The sequence below is a fragment of the Saccharomycodes ludwigii genome, chromosome VII, assembly GCF_020623625.1.
Source record: "Saccharomycodes ludwigii strain NBRC 1722 chromosome VII, whole genome shotgun sequence".
NCBI lineage: Eukaryota > Fungi > Ascomycota > Saccharomycetes > Saccharomycodales > Saccharomycodaceae > Saccharomycodes > Saccharomycodes ludwigii.
Genome location: NC_060206.1, coordinates 676,028 through 693,592, shown reverse-complemented (window position 1 = coordinate 693,592; position 17,565 = coordinate 676,028). Strand labels below are relative to the sequence as shown.

Below are 17,565 nucleotides of genomic sequence, written 5' to 3'. Positions count from 1 at the left end.
AAAAAAAAAAAAAAGGAGAAAGAAAAATTGGGTATTTTCATAAACATGCAGCCCAAACTACATCACTTTTTAACATTTTTATAATACATTCTACGTATTAATGGGTGATGGTCTCTTAAATCTTTATTCTTGTTAGAACTATACTCCATATATGCCATATCTTCACCACCTGCCAACCCAGCCAACGAACCTTCCCCTTTAACAGCTTTAGAAGAACCCACAAATCCAGCTCTTTTCAACCTTCTATTAACACCATTACCTACAGTATTTTCAGAGTCCTCCCCTAATTCAATACCAGCTACTTCTTCATTCTTCAACAAAACCTCTTGTAATAATTCACGTCTCTCTCTTGCAGTAGAATATGCTAGGTTAGACAAGTTTTCCATCCCATGCAAATGTGTAATAACTTTAAAAGCATAACCTTGATCAACCAAAAATGCTTGTCTCTTTGTTGAATAATACATTTCTTGTGTGTCCTTAGAAACTAGTGAGTAAAAAAAAGCATTAAACCCCTCATCATTACGTCTTTTTGCTCTTAGAATTCTTCCTAGTCTTTGTGCCTCTTGTCTACGAGAACCATAATGTGAAGAAATCTGAATTAAACAAGTGGCTTCAGGTAAATCAATTGAGGTATCCCCCACTTTTGACAAAAATATTGTATTAATTTTATCATTGTATTGGAAATTTTGCAAAATATTCATTCTTTCCTGTTGGGGAGTGGAACCGTAGATAAAAGGTTTTCCTAGTTTCAAAGCATACTCTTGCAAAGCATAAACATTATCGGAAAACACAATAATCTTGTCCCCTCTTTTTTCATGATATTGAATCAAAAACTGGCAGGCTTGAAATTTGGTTGGATTCATAATGTACAATAGCATTCTTTTTCTGGCATTTTCTCTTAGATACTCATGGTAAAATTCTGCAGTCATCGGGCACCAAACTTCAGCACATTGAACGTTTGCTATGTGGCCCTTTTGAGATAATTCCATCCAATTTGCCTCGTACAATTTGGGCCCAATTAAAAAATTCAAATCACTAATTTTATCATCTTCACGGACTAATGTTGCAGTTAATCCCAACTTGGCATGTGCAGCAATATGACTGACAACTCTTCTAAACATTGCAGCAGGTACAACGTGGACTTCATCCAATAATATAAACCCCCATTCTCTCCCCGTCAAAAAATCCATCACTTTTTGGGAATCGTAAGATCTATTTCTGGTGTTTGCCACCATGGAATATGTAGACACCACCAACCCAGACCCCCCTTGAAACATTTCTTTGTTGTCTGATGTGAAAACGGCACAGTTTTCTGGCTGCAAAGTACACCACTGAAGAAATTGCTGTCTCCACTGCATAACAGAGACAGAAGAAGTGCATAACACCACTACAGACTTTTTAATGGTACAAGCAGCGGTAATTCCCACCAAAGTCTTCCCAGCACCACATGGCAACACAATAATCCCACTTCTTGCACGGCCATTACCAAACATCTTACTCAATGATTTTTCCTGGTATGGTCTGATTTGTGTCGAAGGTTTTAAATCAATGTTTAAATCAGGATTTCTATGATCATTTCTAAAGTCATATTCTTCTAACACAGGATAATCGATTTCTTGACATCTTTTTTTCACAATTTCAACAGAGTCATTTGCAATTTCAAATGAATGTACAGCATCAATATCATCATCATTCTCTTCTTCCAACAATGTCTTTTCACCAACTACGGAACTGAACACAGCAGAAACATCATTTGGATCAATATTCTTGGCTTTTGCCTCCTTTTCTATTGTTGTTGCTACAGGAGTTTCGCCAGCAACCGGATTCGTAGTGTCTATCCTCAGCTTACCAATAATGGGGTCTCTTAAAAGCATTTGAAGAATATCAGCTTGGGTACTTTCCACAAAATACTTGTTGTGCTTAATAACTAACTTCACTTTACCATAAGAAATAGTGGCACTTTTGATAAAGTTAATGATTGATGATGCTACAGGAATCTTAGACAATCTATCCAAAACAGAAATAATATCGTCAGTCTCTAATCCAACAGAAACTGCTGCATACAAGGAATACGCAGTAATTCTGTATTCGTGAATATGCGAGGGTCTACTGACAGGTTCAGCAATTGTAACAAGAAAATCTTGAGCTTGCTCTGCTAAGGGAGAAAAACTTTCCAATATAATACGTCCATCTCCGGGCGAAATCCATAGTGGCCTGGTTTCATGATCTGGTCTTAACTTTAAATATGAAAAATCGTTATTTTTAAAAACCTCTGAAACCACATCTGGTACAAAATCTGCTGGTACATCTTTATTACCTTCTAATAAGAAATCCTCATCTTTTTCAGCTAATTTATGCGCAGTTACTTCAGTTTGGTCATTTTTGGACGTGCTTTTTGAACTACTCTTTGTCTTTGGCTTTTTATACACTGGCTCATTTACGTATTGGTCTTGTTTGTTATCATCCTCATCTGAATCGTCTGTTCCAGGAGAATCATCTGACATATGTTCATTGCCTAGATTGGAAAACACAGTGTTTCTGCTTTTGCGAGTACGATAATTGGGTTTTTCTATTTCTTCAGACATGAGGTTAGCGATGATTGTGAAACAGGAGGATCAATGGTTTGTTTTCCCGTACGGTGATTTGTAGCTATTAATCTAAAAAAGAGGATAAGCAAAAAAAAAAGTTGTGTCATTATGCAAGAGGCGTTCCTTGTTAGAAAATCAAATTTTTATGCATTATTAATAAGAAAAAAAAGTTTTTTTTAATCCGTAAAACACCTCGCAGTGCGTGAAAATTCGGATATGGAAATCGGAAAAAAAAAACTCGCCATTCATCCTTTTTAGCACGTGACTCGGTCAAAGTCCATAAAATTTCATTCGACATTCAAATAAAATGCCAAAAGATAAATTTACAAAATCATGCTTTTTCTTTCTGTTACTAAAAATGACTATATAATATACATCTGAAAAGTGAATTAAAAAAAAAAGAAAAAATTAAATTAAAAAATGTAAAACAAAACATATTTCAATTGCATATATGTAGTCACGCTATCTGTTTTAATAATTATTGTTCTTTAATTCTTTTTTTTTTTTTTTTTTTTTTACTCCTATATTCTCCCTTTTCTTTGTGGGTCGCTGTCGATAACAAGTTTTTATATACACAAAGTACAATTGAGATAATTTTCTCTGATAAATCCTTATGTGATGTTTATATCAACATTAATCTTTAAATTTGTAAGATCCAGAATGCAGAGTGATGCTACCACCTCTATATGAACCTCTTTTCATTTTGTTTTTATTTTTTGTGAAATCTTTCCCTCTAACACGACCCAATTTTTCGTTAGCTTTTTCCCCCCAAGTACCGGCAGCACCTTTATATGTATTATCAGCTAAATCCCAGGATTCAAAGCTGATTCTTTCTCTATTAATTCTGGAAAAATGTTTGCGTTGCCCTGGCTTTAATTCATCAACCCCTGCTGAAATAACAAGCTTCTTTTTACTAGGCTCCTCATCCTTATCTTCTTGTCCATCGTGCTTTCTCTTATTATTGCCATTGCTGCCCAATGATTTATCATATTCCGAACCATTAATATTAGATTTCTCGTCAGTAGAAGAATCTTCACTAATAGATGAATCGCTGGATGAAGCGGCATCGTTAGATGAACTACTAGATGATTTTTCATTTTTAGAAGATTCTCTATCGCTAGAGGAATCACTGGAGGAACTGTCGCTGCTAGAAGAGTCATCATCGCTGGAAGAGTCACTGGAGGAATCGTCATCACTAGAGGAATCACTAGAAGAGTCACTGGAAGAGCTGTCACTACTGGAAGAGTCGTCATCACTAGAGGAATCACTGCTTGAAGAGTCATCATCACTGGAAGAATCACTGCTTGAAGAGTCACTGCTTGAAGAGTCATCATCACTGGAAGAATCACTGCTTGAAGAATCACTGCTTGAAGAGCTGTCACTGCTGGAAGAATCACTGCTTGAAGAGTCATCATCACTGGAAGAATCACTGCTTGAAGAGCTGTCACTGCTTGAAGAATCACTGCTTGAAGAGCTGTCACTGCTGGAAGAATCACTGCTTGAAGAGTCATCATCGCTGGAAGAATCACCGGAAGAATCTTCATCATTGGAAGACCCATCATTCTTAGAAGAATCACTGGAAGAAGATGAAGACGAGCTACTGCTTGACGAAGATGCAGAAGAAGCCGACTTTTCCGTTTTATTTTTATGTTTTACTGATAATTTTGGTGCTTTTGCTTCGTGAACCATTTCTTTTTTTTTCTTTATAACCTTTTGTTCAAATTTCTTGCCGGGGGGTTTTGTCTATTGCAAATCAAATCACCTTCTGGATTCTACATTCGTTAAATGATTAGGAAAGAAAAAGATTATACAAGCAAATATTTGGAAACATGTCATTGGAAAAATGACTTGTAATACAAATGGCCAACAGAAACAAACCTTTGGCCATAAATTACCCACAGCTCAATTTTCTTATTCCTTAATTTCAAAAAAATCAAAAAAGAAAAAAAGAAAAAAAAAAAAATGAAAAAAAAAAAAAAAAAAAAAAAAATTAAAAAAATTGAAAAAAAAAAAATTAAAAAAAAAATTAAAAAAAATTAAAAAGAGTTGTCGAAGGTACGGATGTTAAATGCGTCAGTGAAGCTCAAAACGAAAAGAAAATAGAAAAATAATTTCTTAAAATGCAAATAAAAAAAAAATAAATACAAAAAAAGAATACATAATGTTAGCAATAATTGGAAAAAAAAAAAGAACCTAAAGATGAAATGGTAAATTGCAAAAAAGCAAAGAAGAAGCAAAATAATAGAAAACAAAAATAAATGAAAAAAAAAAAAACTGTATACGTATGACATTGATGAAAATCCTATAAGCATGTTGGAAAATCGAATTCGAGTATTGGAAACTGTGAAAATAAAAATAAAAATAAAAATTAAGCAAGCTTTTCTTCGCTCAGGCTGTTACTGGTACTACTACTACTAATAGTATTATTTTCCTTAATGGTGGGTTCACAAGTATTATTAATAATACTACCATCATTATTGTTAGCAACACCGTTATTGTTTAAATTTGTAATCTGCAAAGACTTATTATAAAGCATTTGTCTTTGAGACAGTTCAAAGTCTGCACGTACATCATTAGTAGCATTATTACCACCTGATGAAAGAGTTATCAAACTTTGAACTGCATCTGCTTCAGATGCAACGCTCTGTGTTGTTTTTGGCACAATAAAAAGTGCTGATGAAGAGGATGTTTCATTCTCTTTTCTTTGTTTTTCAGATAATGAATGCGATGACGATATGTTATATATTAAACCAGATTGGTTCATCAACCCCAAATGTCTATTTCTTTTCTTTTTTTTGGGGCTGCTCATGGCTTTCAAAAATGCTTGATGTGCACTATTATCTTCATTATCTTCTCCATCACTATTATAAAATTTTTCATTGTATGCTGGTTCTAAAGTAGGGTTTGAATAATAGCCCGTTGAAAACCTCCTTCTGTTGATGGGCGATACTGGTTGCTGCTGTTGCTGTTGGTAATTTATTTCACTTTTTAACTTTAGTTTTTCATAGGCATAATTGAGTCTACTTTTCAAGTTCTCTGATAGCTCATGTATTGGTACCAGAACGTCATCTTTGCCGCTAGCAAAATTAGGCGTAGCGTTGTTTGTATATTCAACATTTGGAGAGAGTAAGCTTAATCTTGGAGACGGCGATAAAAAAAGATTAGTATTTCTGATAGTTTGCGGTGTCAAAGGTGGTTTCAATGAAACATTTGGTAAGGAGGTAGATTTGGACACTCCCCTATGTACTTTCCTGTCATTAGTTGTATTATTAGCCAAAGAATCCAAATAAGTATTATTTAATTTATCGCTTGGGTTTTTTTCCGGTGATAAAAGTAAACGTATACTTAGGGGCCTTGATGATGTTACTGTTGAAGAGATTTGTGGAATAGATTCCAAACTTTTATTTTTTTTGATTGGTGTCTTCAGAATCTTTGGTGATTTTGCAATAGATGTATTGGCAGCTACATCCAGTCCACCTTTAAACGTTGGTGATGTGGTAGTGGTGACTTTCAATTTTGTTTTGGAAGGTGTACTGGGTTCCTTTTGTTCATCACAATGTTGTTCTTTTTTTTCACCTTTTTCACTTTCCTCCTTCATAATTGTTTCAGTGAAATGTAATATAGATTTTGTAGTAATTAAATATTTGTTTTTATTGCTACTTTTGTTATTACCAGTATTATTTTTAACCTTTTGTAGCTGACTGTACTATTGATAATACCTAGATGATAATTATTGGTTGGATAATCAATTTTATATTTAAAGTGGAGCAAAATATTCGGCGAAAAAATAAATATGCAAAGAAGAAGGAAAAAAAAAATAAATAAATAAATTAATTAAAACAAATTAAAATAAAAATAATAATAGCAAAAAAAAAAAAAAAAAAGTAAAATAACGATGTATCAAAAAGTTATTTTATGATTTTGAATATAGGTCTCAAATAATGTGGAAACGGGGATATAGAAAATGGAAAAATCTTAAAGGACGTTGTCTATATTACTTGTAAGAAGACTAACTTTTCGTATATAAAGTTGTTTGTATTCTGAAGTATCGAATGGAGATGTAGTGGTTCTTGATACCTTTTTCTTTTTCTTTTTCTTTTCTTTTATTTTTGTTTATTTGTTTATTTGTTTGTTTACTGTTAATTCTTCCCTTTGTAATATAAAACAGGCATAAACATCAAAGAAACGAGATTATGACTTTATTTCTTTTCTTTTTTATAGCAAAGAATATTTTGATATATCGTTGAATACCTTGAATGTCTTTCTGTACAAGTTAAAGTGGTTGTTATTTCCAATGACTTTCAAATTTGTGATGGCAATTAAATTTTATTGATTTTAAAGAAGATAAAAATAAAAAAAAAAGGAGAAAAAAATACAAAAAAAATAAAAAAAAAAAAAAAAAAACACGAAATAAAAATTCCTTTTTATTGTTTTCATTAAAATTTCCAAAAATGGAAATTTTCTCCTATTTGGGCAAATTCACAATTTTGGAAAGCAATGTCAGCTTTTTCTTACCAGCAAAAAACAAACAAAATTTTTGGATTTTTCTTTGTGCCATTTTCCATTTTTGGCTGTGGCTGACACTTTTTAAAATTTTAGTGTCAATATTTTAATTTGGCTATTACAAAAAAAAAAAAAAAAAAAAAGATCTTATATAAACATTCAACAATTAGTATTAAATTGTTATTTAACTCAAGGCTAAAGAAAAAAAAAAAAAGGAAAAAGAATATACAAATAATATAAATAAACCTAAACAATTAACACATACAAATAATAAAGAAACAATGCAAGCTAATAATTTTGATAACATCCCTTTAACTTTTTCTAAAAGTAAGAAACACTTAATCGAATCTCAAATTGAAGTTCAATGTATTAAAACAGACAAAATCGGCATTGATTACACAAGTACTGATGATCATGACCTTAAAATTACTGATAAAGAAGAAGACAAAGATAATTACAGTTTTGATACTACTTATTTAGATACTTCCTCCTCCATAGAAAGTTCAAATGAATTCTTTGATATTCTTCAACATGGTGTTCATGAACCACTTGAAACAACAGATAGTATCCAAGACAAAAAAGATCTGTGTTTGGCTGTTGGAGACACTTATAGCTCTCCACCTAAAATTTCAAAACACCTCAACACCCCTGTATTGGTAACCAAGTTAGAATCATTTTCAGACATCAGCAATACCGCAGATTCCAAGATAGTACCATTAAATGAGAAATTCCAAAAACTGTTTAATATTACTTTGAGAAACTTGAACCGTGAAACCCCAAAATCAGATTTTTTGGCCACTTGCGTTCAAGATTTTTTCAATGTCTGGGGAGTCGTTGACTTTCCAGTTTATAAAAAATACTCTCATATTACTTGGTATGTCTTTAATTCAAAACAAGCTGCCATGTTTTTCATCCTCACCATGGGCTTCAAACCCATTGCTTACCAAGGTTTAGAAACTGGAAATAAATATGTTTGTTCACATGTTATTAAAAATGGCGATGTTATCTTGGAATTTCAGTCACCTATAAAATTAAACTCGCCTTTAAATAAATCATCACCAAAAGGGAAGAATAAAAAGAATGAAGGTATCGATGACCTAGAATTTTGTCGCGCACAAGAAATTATTAGCTTTTTACAAAAACATGGTGATGGTGTTAAAGATATCTCCTTTGAAGTAAATAATGTAGAAGAGGCTTATAAAAAAGCATTAAAAAATGGTGCCAAAAGCGTTAGTCCGCCAGAGAAAATCTACTACAATCAGGCAAATAATGATTATATTACAAAGGCAACTATTGAATTGAATGCCAACGTTAAAAATAAAAATCTTCAAGGGGATGAGTTGCACCACACTTTGATAGATAAGTCAACATGTAAACTTTTAAGCCAGCATATTAATGATGATTTTTTTTTGCCAGGATATTACTATTCGACGGATATAATCAAAAAAATTTATTCTATTGAATGGCTTGACTTTATCAACTCCAACTTTCCACCAGTGCCCCTTAAAAACATCGATCATTGTGTTTACAACAAAGATTGGAAACAGCTAGACAAAACTGTTGAATTATACAAAAAAGTTTTTAAATTCAAGGAATACAAAGACTTTGAGGAAAATGGTGCATTAACAGGTTTTGTTGATTCAAGATCTACTGTCTTATCCAACGATAACTCAGAAATACAGTTCAATATAAATGAACCAGTTAAGAGTTTAAGAAAGTCCCAAGTTCAAGAATTTTTGGAATTTAATAATGGCTCTGGAATTCAACATCTTGCCTTTAGAACCACCGACATACTAAGTACAATTAGTGCAATGAGAAAAAGAGGCGTTCAATTTATTGATGTTCCTGAATCTTATTATAAAGCAATCTGGGAAAAATTACACAATCATAATATTATCTTATATGAAGATTTTAAACAATTGAAAAAAGAGGGTATTTTGATAGATTTTGATACGACTGCAGGAAATTATTTATTACAACTATTTACTAAGCCTTTGAATGACAGGCCCACCATTTGTATTGAAATTATTCAAAAAAACAATTATCAAGGGTTTGGTGAAAGTAATTTTAAATCATCATTTGAATCAATGGAACTTTTGCAAAAAAAAAAAGGTGTACAAAAAAAAAAGACAGAATAATTAGCATTATTAAGATATTAGATACAAATATAATATTAGAATAATAATAATCATATATATATATATATATATATATATATATATTAAGAAACAAAAAATAAAGACACATATTTGTAATATTTACAAATAAAAATATAAAAATACTTATATATTTATTTGAGCTAAGTTAAATGCAATACAATTTGTAAATAAAAGAAAATGAGGGAATACAAAATATATATATATATATATATTAACACAATCATAAAATTAATGAACTTATCACTACCATACTGATTTTTATTTTTCTATTTCAAGTTTCCACAAAATGCGTTCTTCTTTTGGAAATGGAATTAGCCCCAGTATTTCCATCCCCTTCTAGGCCTCCCTCAACCAGCTGATCCAAATCATGATTCGTACATATAGCTAGTAAATTATTATAAATATAATAGTCCTCATTGATAATTTGATGGCATATAAAACAGGTTAAACATTTAATGTGAAACCTTTCTTTCGCATCACTCTCCAAACATTCACCCTCTATAAACCCAGAACAGGTTCTACATATACTGTTATTAGTCACGTGATAATGAAACTGACAATATGGCATATCATCCAGTATATAACAGGCAATGTTTCTATTAAATTTCAGCTCACATTTGCTGCAATGGAAACATTTACGATGCCATTGTCCAGATAATTCATTATCCTTTTTTGAATATATTCTTTTTTCATGTGGTAATATTTCTTGGTTACAGGTTCTACAAGGGCCTTCGCCTGCGGGATAGGTTATAGATAAAGGTTTCGTTTCTTCTACAACATCTTCTATTGTAGAAGTCCCATTGTGATTATTGTTGTTTTTCTCAGGGAACGAGCCAAAATCTAAGCTTGGGTCTTGGGTTGATGTACTAATATCTGCTTCTTCAAACTCCAATATAGAAGCGTCATCCCCAGCTTGCTCTTCTTCATTAAAACTTAAAATTGTGGAGTTACTACGACTATTAGCATCCTTGTCATTTGCTTCATTGACTGATCCTAGCGAAAAGGAATTGGACGTAGATATGCCAAGCTGTGTTTCATTTTGAAATTGGGTTAAAACACCCTCTTTATTTTTACTGAAAAAAACAGCACTGGATAAACTATCAATAGTGGCATTATTATCCATATTTTTCAAAAGATTCAGAGCATTTTGATCGACCAAAAAATTTGATAAATAGGCACTGGATTTATTCATATGATTTCCATTACCATCGTCATCATCATCGTCACTCACAGCGCCTGGTGGTAAATTCAAACTTGATTTGCTGTTTCCCATTTCATGAAGCGTACCATCTTTATCAACAGCGTGCATCGCCTCATCCTTGGAATCAGAAGAAATATTTAATTGTGACATTAATTCTTTCAACTGTTTAGATGTCTTGGTGTTAGATTCCTCCATTTGTTTTATAAACATATCTTCACTGGGAAACCTATTTTCCTGGGTTTCCTTGTTACTATTGTTAATGTTCATAATCGCATCAGAATAAACCCCCTTTTGCTCCATTGAAGAAAACCCATTATTAGTATCAAAAATTTCATCATGATGTGGATCAAACACGTTTCCCTCTTCCTCCAAAATATCTGGCGGTACTTGCTCATTAAAGATTAATTGCGAAGCTCCACTATTAGTGGTGTTACCATAGTTGTTAGATATCACATTCGGGGATTCTTTTAAATTTCCATGTTTAAGGTCTTCTTGTTTTGTTTTTTCCCTTATCTCAACCGGTGTTTTAAGTTCAGTTCTCATGTTTTGTGTTTCTTCTTTACTCTGCACTTTGCTATCCTTGTCGGCAATACTAATATCAACAACTTCTAAAGTTCCAAAAGCTAGTTCACCCATGTCTTTGTCAGGATTATAAGAATCGGCAGAAACTAACATATCAAAACTTTTCTGTCTAGCTTCAAAATTTCCCTTTTCTATGGCTGCAGTGATGATTGAACTAGTATCACTAGGATTTGTTACGGACATATTATTTCCTTGGGAATATGGGTTTTTAATATCAGAAAAGGGAGAGATAGACATAGAATTGTTATCTAAAGTATCATTCTTTTTATCATTTGTAGTGGATGCATTAATAGAAGCAGTAGATTCATTAATATTATTAGTTGATTGGTAATTCTTGTCCAAACTTTCACTTATAGGTGGGTAGTCATTTTCAGTTTCCATTTTTTCAATTTCCTCACGAGAGACACTATTTTCTGGGAAAACGAAAAGGTCAATACTACTCTTGGAATTATTGTCATCAGAATTAGCTATTTTTACTTCAGGAATGTTCTCTTTTTTAGAAAGATATGGTGAGTTTATTAATGCTGTATTTTCTTTTTTCAAAGCAGGAGAAGTTACATTGCTACTTTGTGTGGTATTAGTATTTTTGCTAAAGGGTAATTGTTGTTGAACTGGTGTATTAAATACACTACTACCAAATGGTACTTTCTTGCTATATAATGAAAAGTTTGATGAACTTGATTTTTCAGCAGCATTTTTATTAACATCAAACCCTGCTCTTTCCATGGCAGTTCTGTATCTAACTTTGCGGTTTAATGGTGGAAATGGTGAATTAAACATGTTATATGTATGTACAAATGAATGGATGCTTTTATTAGATTATACTCTGGCAATTTGTTACAAACGGTTTGATACAAATAGGGAAAGTTTATGAAAGTGTTATATGAGCGGCGGTATACAACAGTTTGATTCTTGATGAAATGAAGTATTAATATACTTTTTTTTTTTTTTTTTTTTTTTTTTTTAAAAAAGAGCAAAACGAGAAAATGGAAATAACAAAAGAGGAAAAGGGGAAAATGGTTATGTATTTATTCAATGTGGATCCTGTGGATTTATTATCAATGCTTGAAATGAAAGAATAAAAAACAAATAAATTAAAAATGTAAAAAGCTTAGCGTTAAAAACTTTTTTTTTTTTTTTTTTTTTTTTTTTTTTTAAGTTTAAAATTAGCAAAAAATGATTGTAAAAGGCCGTAGAAAGAAATGATAGTCATTAACGGAAAAGCTGAGATTTCTAGAATTTTTTTTTTTTTTTTTTCGCGTGCGAGCAATCAAACCAACAAGCGGAAATCTCGTACGGATAAAAAGGAAAAAAAGCAAAAAAAAAAAAAAAAAGCCAGTTCGGACATTGTGTACCTGCCGGACTTGTAATCCATTTTGATTAGCACGCAGCTGGAATGGAAAATAAGCTTTGCCAAGGCTTAATAATAATATCGATGATGTTTTTGTTCGATTTTGATTCTATTTTTATCTTTCTTTTGCCCGCTCGTACTAAAAATATTTATTTTTACTGTTGCTTTTTTTTTTTTTTTATTGGTCTTGGCAAACGGACGTAGAAAGGCAGAAAAAAAAAAGAAGTTTTCCACCGGACTTCGGAATGAAACCACTTCGTGTATTTTCCATCTCTTATTTCCGAAATCCTTCGGCCTTAGAAAACCTATTTTTATATTTTTTTTTGTAAACTTTAAAATCAACATAGAAAAAAAAAAAAATAAAAATAAATATATATATATAATATATCTTTGCATAGATAATAAAATCTTGGAATGCTCACATTTTTGAGTACCATAAACATCGAAGCAAAACAAAACCACTACTGACAAATGACCGAAAATCCACTCACTAATATCACACAATATCTATTTTATAAATACTACTCTTTAACAAAATGGAAAAATAACCCAGGCAAAGAGAATATTCCAAGGGTTTTAAATGACGAAAAAACTAACTGTACCTTACACGATTTTATAACAGAAGAGAGACAGAGGAAAAAAAATAACTACATATCAAGTATAAGTGGAACTATAAGTGAATTAACTGGTTTCTTTTTAAAGTTAATACAACCCGACTATAACAAAAAACAAGTTATTCAAAACTTAATAGAAGAAAAACATTATTCCACTTCCTATGAATCCTGGTATTCGGCCGCTTTGCAGTTAGATTCTTTGAACCCAGAAACTGTTCGTTGGAAACTAGACAAAGAATCAACCCTTTACGACTACAAGCTGATCGAAGAAAACTTGGACAATTTGAGAAATGCTAGAAACAATAAGGATTACGATACATTGTTATATCTAATTAGAACTACTTGGGAAAGAAATTTGGGGAACATGGGTGATTTAAACCTATATAGGCATTCACATGTGGGAACAAAAAAACTGATAGAAGACTATTTAGAGGAATGTATTTTGTCTATAAATGAATTGTTACACGAATCACACATAGATGACAGAATTCTTTTAAATATATTTATGCAGACAAGGAAAAAAGTTGGCAGAACAGCCTTGGTTTTATCTGGCGGAGGTACTTTTGGACTTTTCCATATTGGTGTATTGGCTACTTTATATGAACATGATCTCTTGCCCAAAGTGATCAGTGGTAGTAGTGCAGGCGCAATTGTAGCATCCATTTTGTGTATCCATAAAAAGGAAGAGATAATAGGTCTTCTTGAAGAAGTATTGAGCAAATCCTTTAACATTTTCCAAGATGATTCGGAAAAAAGCGAAAGCGAAAATTTGTTGATCAAAGTATCTAGATTTCTGCAAAATGGTACTTGGTTTGACAACAGGCATTTGGTCAATACTATGATTGGGTTTCTGGGAGATCTCACCTTCAGAGAGGCTTACAATAAAACTGGTAAAATATTAAATGTTACTGTATCGCCGGCCTCCGTTTATGAACAACCAAGATTATTAAATAACTTGACTGCACCCAATGTATTGATCTGGTCTGCCGTATGTGCATCTTGTTCTTTACCGGGAATTTTCCCATCCACCCCATTGTATGAAAAAGATCCAAATACAGGTGAGACCAAAGAATGGAATAGCAGTTCTGTCAAATTCATGGATGGCTCTGTTGATAACGACTTGCCCATTTCGAGATTGTCCGAAATGTTTAACGTGGATCATATAATTGCGTGCCAAGTAAATGTACATGTTTTCCCCTTTTTGAAATTGTCAATCTCTTGTGTTGGTGGAGAAATAGAAGACGAAATTAGCGCTAGGTTTAAAACAAAATTAAACCAAATATCAAGTTTCTGCGTTAATGAGGTTGTACATCTATTGGAAATGGGTACAGAACTGGGGATAGCTACAAATTTGCTAACCAAGCTAAGATCAGTATTTTTGCAGCAATATTCTGGTGATATAACTATTTTACCTGATTTGAAAATGCTTTTATCGTTTAACAAAATGTTGAAAAATCCAACACAAAATTTTTTACTAGAGGAAACTATCGAAGGTGCTAGGGCCACATGGCCGAAAATGAGTATAATCAAAAATCATTGCGCTCAAGAGTTTGAATTGGATAAAGCAATCACATACTTAAAGACTCAGATAATATCTAATTCCAAGGGTGCTGATTTAATAACATCTGAACTTCCAATAATGGGCACTCCTTTACTAACAGGATCAGATCACCCATTGCATAACGCTTTGAATGAAATATTGTCCGAAGAGGAAGAGCAACTTAGTAGAGAATCATCACTATCACCAACCTTAATGGAAACATTAGGCCAACAGCATGTTTTATCACCTTTCGTTCCTGAAACTGGTTTTACTTCCCCCAGAAGAGAACATTCCATTTCGTTGACATACACGCCAACAGGGTTATCTAATGTTGTGAACAGGAAAAGAACAGAAACAATTTCTGTCCTATGTAATCCAAATGATGTAGTTGTCTCCCCAGCAAACGAACAAAAAACTATCCCGGCTTCCCTGTCAGACACTAATCCTCCTTTAAAGACTCCGCCAGGTAAGAAGAAACAGAAGAAAAATAAAAAACGTAGGTCCAGAAAATAAAATAAAATAAAAAAAAAAAAAAAAAAAATGAATGCATATTATTTACATACATGGAAAATATATATATATATTACAAAACATAACTGTTCACCCCAAATACGTTCCATTTTGCTCTTGCATAGTTAGATTCGATTTCTTTAACTAATCCTTTGGTTTTTATCAATGTCAAAGTATTTGGATCTATAGATTCGCAATTGTTTAAAATTAATTTGTCAAGTATAATGTTGTAATTATTGAATAGTGTTGTTGATAACGACCAAACATCGGCGCCTTTCAACTCTGGGTTAAACGATAAGTCTAGAATTTTGATCCTATTCTTATTATGCAGATTCCTGATTAAAAAATTTTCTAGCGTTCTTTTGCTTAAACCCAGTATTTTTGGTAAATAAAGCCGTTCTAAGTTTGGGAGCAAATCCCATATTTCTTTGCTGGCACTATAGTCCAATGTGTTAAACAATAAATTAGGACAGTCACCCAAGTTGAGATTTTGTAACTTGCCAGTTTTCAAATTTTTCAAAACTATTAATAGTATATCAAACGTTATAGAGCTTGAATAAAAATCCAAATATTTTAAATGAGACAAGTTTTTCTTAAAAATTTTAATTGATGCTTGAAAATCATTACTTTCGCTTGAAGCTCGAGTGTATTGCTGTTGAAAATTAGAAAATACAACGTTTGGGCGATTAATTTTGCTCTCTCTAAAAGTCAATTTAACCAGGGAACACGAAAGCTTATTGTTAAAAATAAATCCCAAAAAATCACCCAATGTTGGTGAGTTATAATTTTTTTCCAAATGCAATGTTTTCAAGTTGGGGAAACTGTTATGAAGCCAATGGAAACTCTTTGGTAGGGAAACTCCTGCTACTATCAAAGTTTGTAAATTCTTGCAACTTTTTGGTGGACCATTCCAAGTAATAAACTTTTCTGTGCTTGTTTGCGGAGTTATTAAGGATATTATTTTTAATGTTTCTAGACTTTCAAAACTTTTATTCGAAGTAAAACTACCATAAAGTCTTTCATCTATTTTGATTGTTCTATTACTGGAAAAACTTTGATATATTATCTCTGCATCCTTCAAGTGAGGACAAAGTCCTAATAATAGCCATTCAAAGTTAGAAATGGATGCATATTGGCATATAATACTTATTTTCTGCAAGTTTTCACTCCATTCATTGTCCCTTATAAATTCCAATAGCATGACATTAGAAACCCCAAAGGTGTTTAAAATCAATTGTTTAATTACGTCGTATTTTTTAAAAGTTTTGAAAAGCAGTGCAAGTGTTTTCGCTTCGTTAACTGCTGTTACTGACTTGAAATTTAGCTGATTGATGTTTAGAATCACACGGGGCTGAATAGTTCTGCATTTATTTATAAAAGAATTTAAATTTCTTATTTGTGTAGTTGACTTGAGGTTTAAACTTTTTTTTGAAAATAAAATATTGGGGAAAAAGTAGAATAAACGATTCCACTTACTGTTTACAACCATACAATTCGTTAAATCTCTGTTATCCAAATTCTGAAAAATTTTACAAAGTAATTCATTGGGCAATATGTCTATAAAATCCTGAACCATTGATTGCTTCGGCTTCTTTGTCCTATTTATAGACATATCTTCAGATATTCTTTTTTTATAGTTGGAAGCAGTATTATTTGTTTCTTTATTATTTTTCAAACTTGGTTTTATAAAATTTATCTGGGCTTTGATCCAACGCATATGTTTTTCCGCAGGACAGATATCATACTTTTTTTTACCAAGTTGTGCCATTTTCAACCCCTTTGAATAGCATAAATATGCTTCTCTGCACTTGTTCATTCCGAATTGGTAAGTTTTTCCGTATCTTATATAACTCTTTAGATTATACGGTTCCAATTCAATCATAGTTTTTGCATCGTTTAAACTTTTTTCAAAATTACAGAGTTTTTCATGGGTCAATGCTCTATTATCTAAAATCTGGCATAATTGAGGGTGCCAAAGGGTGTTTTTATTGTACGGACATCTTTTGGAGAGTCCAAATTCCAGTCTTAGTTTTTCTAATTGATCTTCTGTGTATGACTCAGCCAGCATAACAGCTTTATCAAACATTTTACATGCTTTTCTATATTCGCCAACTTTATAAAATTTTTTGCCAACATCGATAACCTTGGTAATCACATTGTCTGTTGAATCTTTATTCATTTGTTTAAATCCTTTAATTTTATTTTTGATGTTAGTTTTGATGTTATGTTCTGATGGTGAGAAAGCTTATTAGATTTACGTGATGCTTAACAAGAAAATGTGACAAATAAATCAAAGCAAATCGTCATCTGATAATAAAAGCATGAAGAGCATATACCGAAACCCGAAGAAACGACTTGGAACATTATCCGAAAAGTGGTGAGATTTTTATGACGGAAAAAAGAAAAAAATGGAAAAATTTCATGTTATTTTTTGGCTTTTTTTTCTTATTGTAAAATTGTACGTATATCTTTTTTTTTTTTTTTTTTTACATGCGTGATAAGAACATGTGAATAATC

The 17,565-nt window shown here is 32.0% G+C and overlaps 7 protein-coding genes across 7 annotated transcripts; 2 read left to right on the top strand and 5 right to left on the bottom strand.

Moving 5' to 3' along the window:
* Nucleotides 1-62: 62 nt before the first annotated feature.
* On the bottom strand, nt 63-2,585 carry SSL2 (TFIIH/NER complex ATPase/helicase subunit SSL2; the record flags this gene model as incomplete). The annotated part of the gene is made up of 1 exon (XM_046081222.1): nt 63-2,585. The coding sequence occupies one exon, from the start codon at nt 2,583-2,585 to the stop codon at nt 63-65; it is 2,523 nt and encodes an 840-aa protein (XP_045932883.1).
* Nucleotides 2,586-3,221: 636 nt separating this feature from the next.
* Nucleotides 3,222-4,277, bottom strand: SRP40 (Srp40p; the record flags this gene model as incomplete). The annotated part of the gene is made up of 1 exon (XM_046081221.1): nt 3,222-4,277. One exon carries the CDS (start codon nt 4,275-4,277, stop codon nt 3,222-3,224), a length of 1,056 nt encoding a protein of 351 aa, XP_045932882.1.
* A 679-nt stretch (nt 4,278-4,956) lies between these two features.
* Nucleotides 4,957-6,186, bottom strand: SCDLUD_005295 (uncharacterized protein; the record flags this gene model as incomplete). Its single annotated transcript, XM_046081220.1, has 1 exon — nt 4,957-6,186. One exon carries the CDS (start codon nt 6,184-6,186, stop codon nt 4,957-4,959), a length of 1,230 nt encoding a protein of 409 aa, XP_045932881.1.
* A 1,186-nt stretch (nt 6,187-7,372) lies between these two features.
* Nucleotides 7,373-9,229, top strand: SCDLUD_005294 (conserved putative 4-hydroxyphenylpyruvate dioxygenase; the record flags this gene model as incomplete). Its single annotated transcript, XM_046076907.1, has 1 exon — nt 7,373-9,229. The coding sequence occupies one exon, from the start codon at nt 7,373-7,375 to the stop codon at nt 9,227-9,229; it is 1,857 nt and encodes a 618-aa protein (XP_045932880.1).
* A 292-nt stretch (nt 9,230-9,521) lies between these two features.
* On the bottom strand, nt 9,522-11,813 carry PXL1 (Pxl1p; the record flags this gene model as incomplete). The annotated part of the gene is made up of 1 exon (XM_046081219.1): nt 9,522-11,813. One exon carries the CDS (start codon nt 11,811-11,813, stop codon nt 9,522-9,524), a length of 2,292 nt encoding a protein of 763 aa, XP_045932879.1.
* A 1,042-nt stretch (nt 11,814-12,855) lies between these two features.
* Nucleotides 12,856-15,051, top strand: SCDLUD_005292 (uncharacterized protein; the record flags this gene model as incomplete). Its single annotated transcript, XM_046081218.1, has 1 exon — nt 12,856-15,051. One exon carries the CDS (start codon nt 12,856-12,858, stop codon nt 15,049-15,051), a length of 2,196 nt encoding a protein of 731 aa, XP_045932878.1.
* Nucleotides 15,052-15,121: 70 nt separating this feature from the next.
* DIA2 (DNA-binding SCF ubiquitin ligase subunit DIA2) lies at nt 15,122-17,227 on the bottom strand (the record flags this gene model as incomplete). Its single annotated transcript, XM_046081217.1, has 1 exon — nt 15,122-17,227. One exon carries the CDS (start codon nt 17,225-17,227, stop codon nt 15,122-15,124), a length of 2,106 nt encoding a protein of 701 aa, XP_045932877.1.
* Between the last annotated feature and the right edge of the window lie 338 nt (nt 17,228-17,565).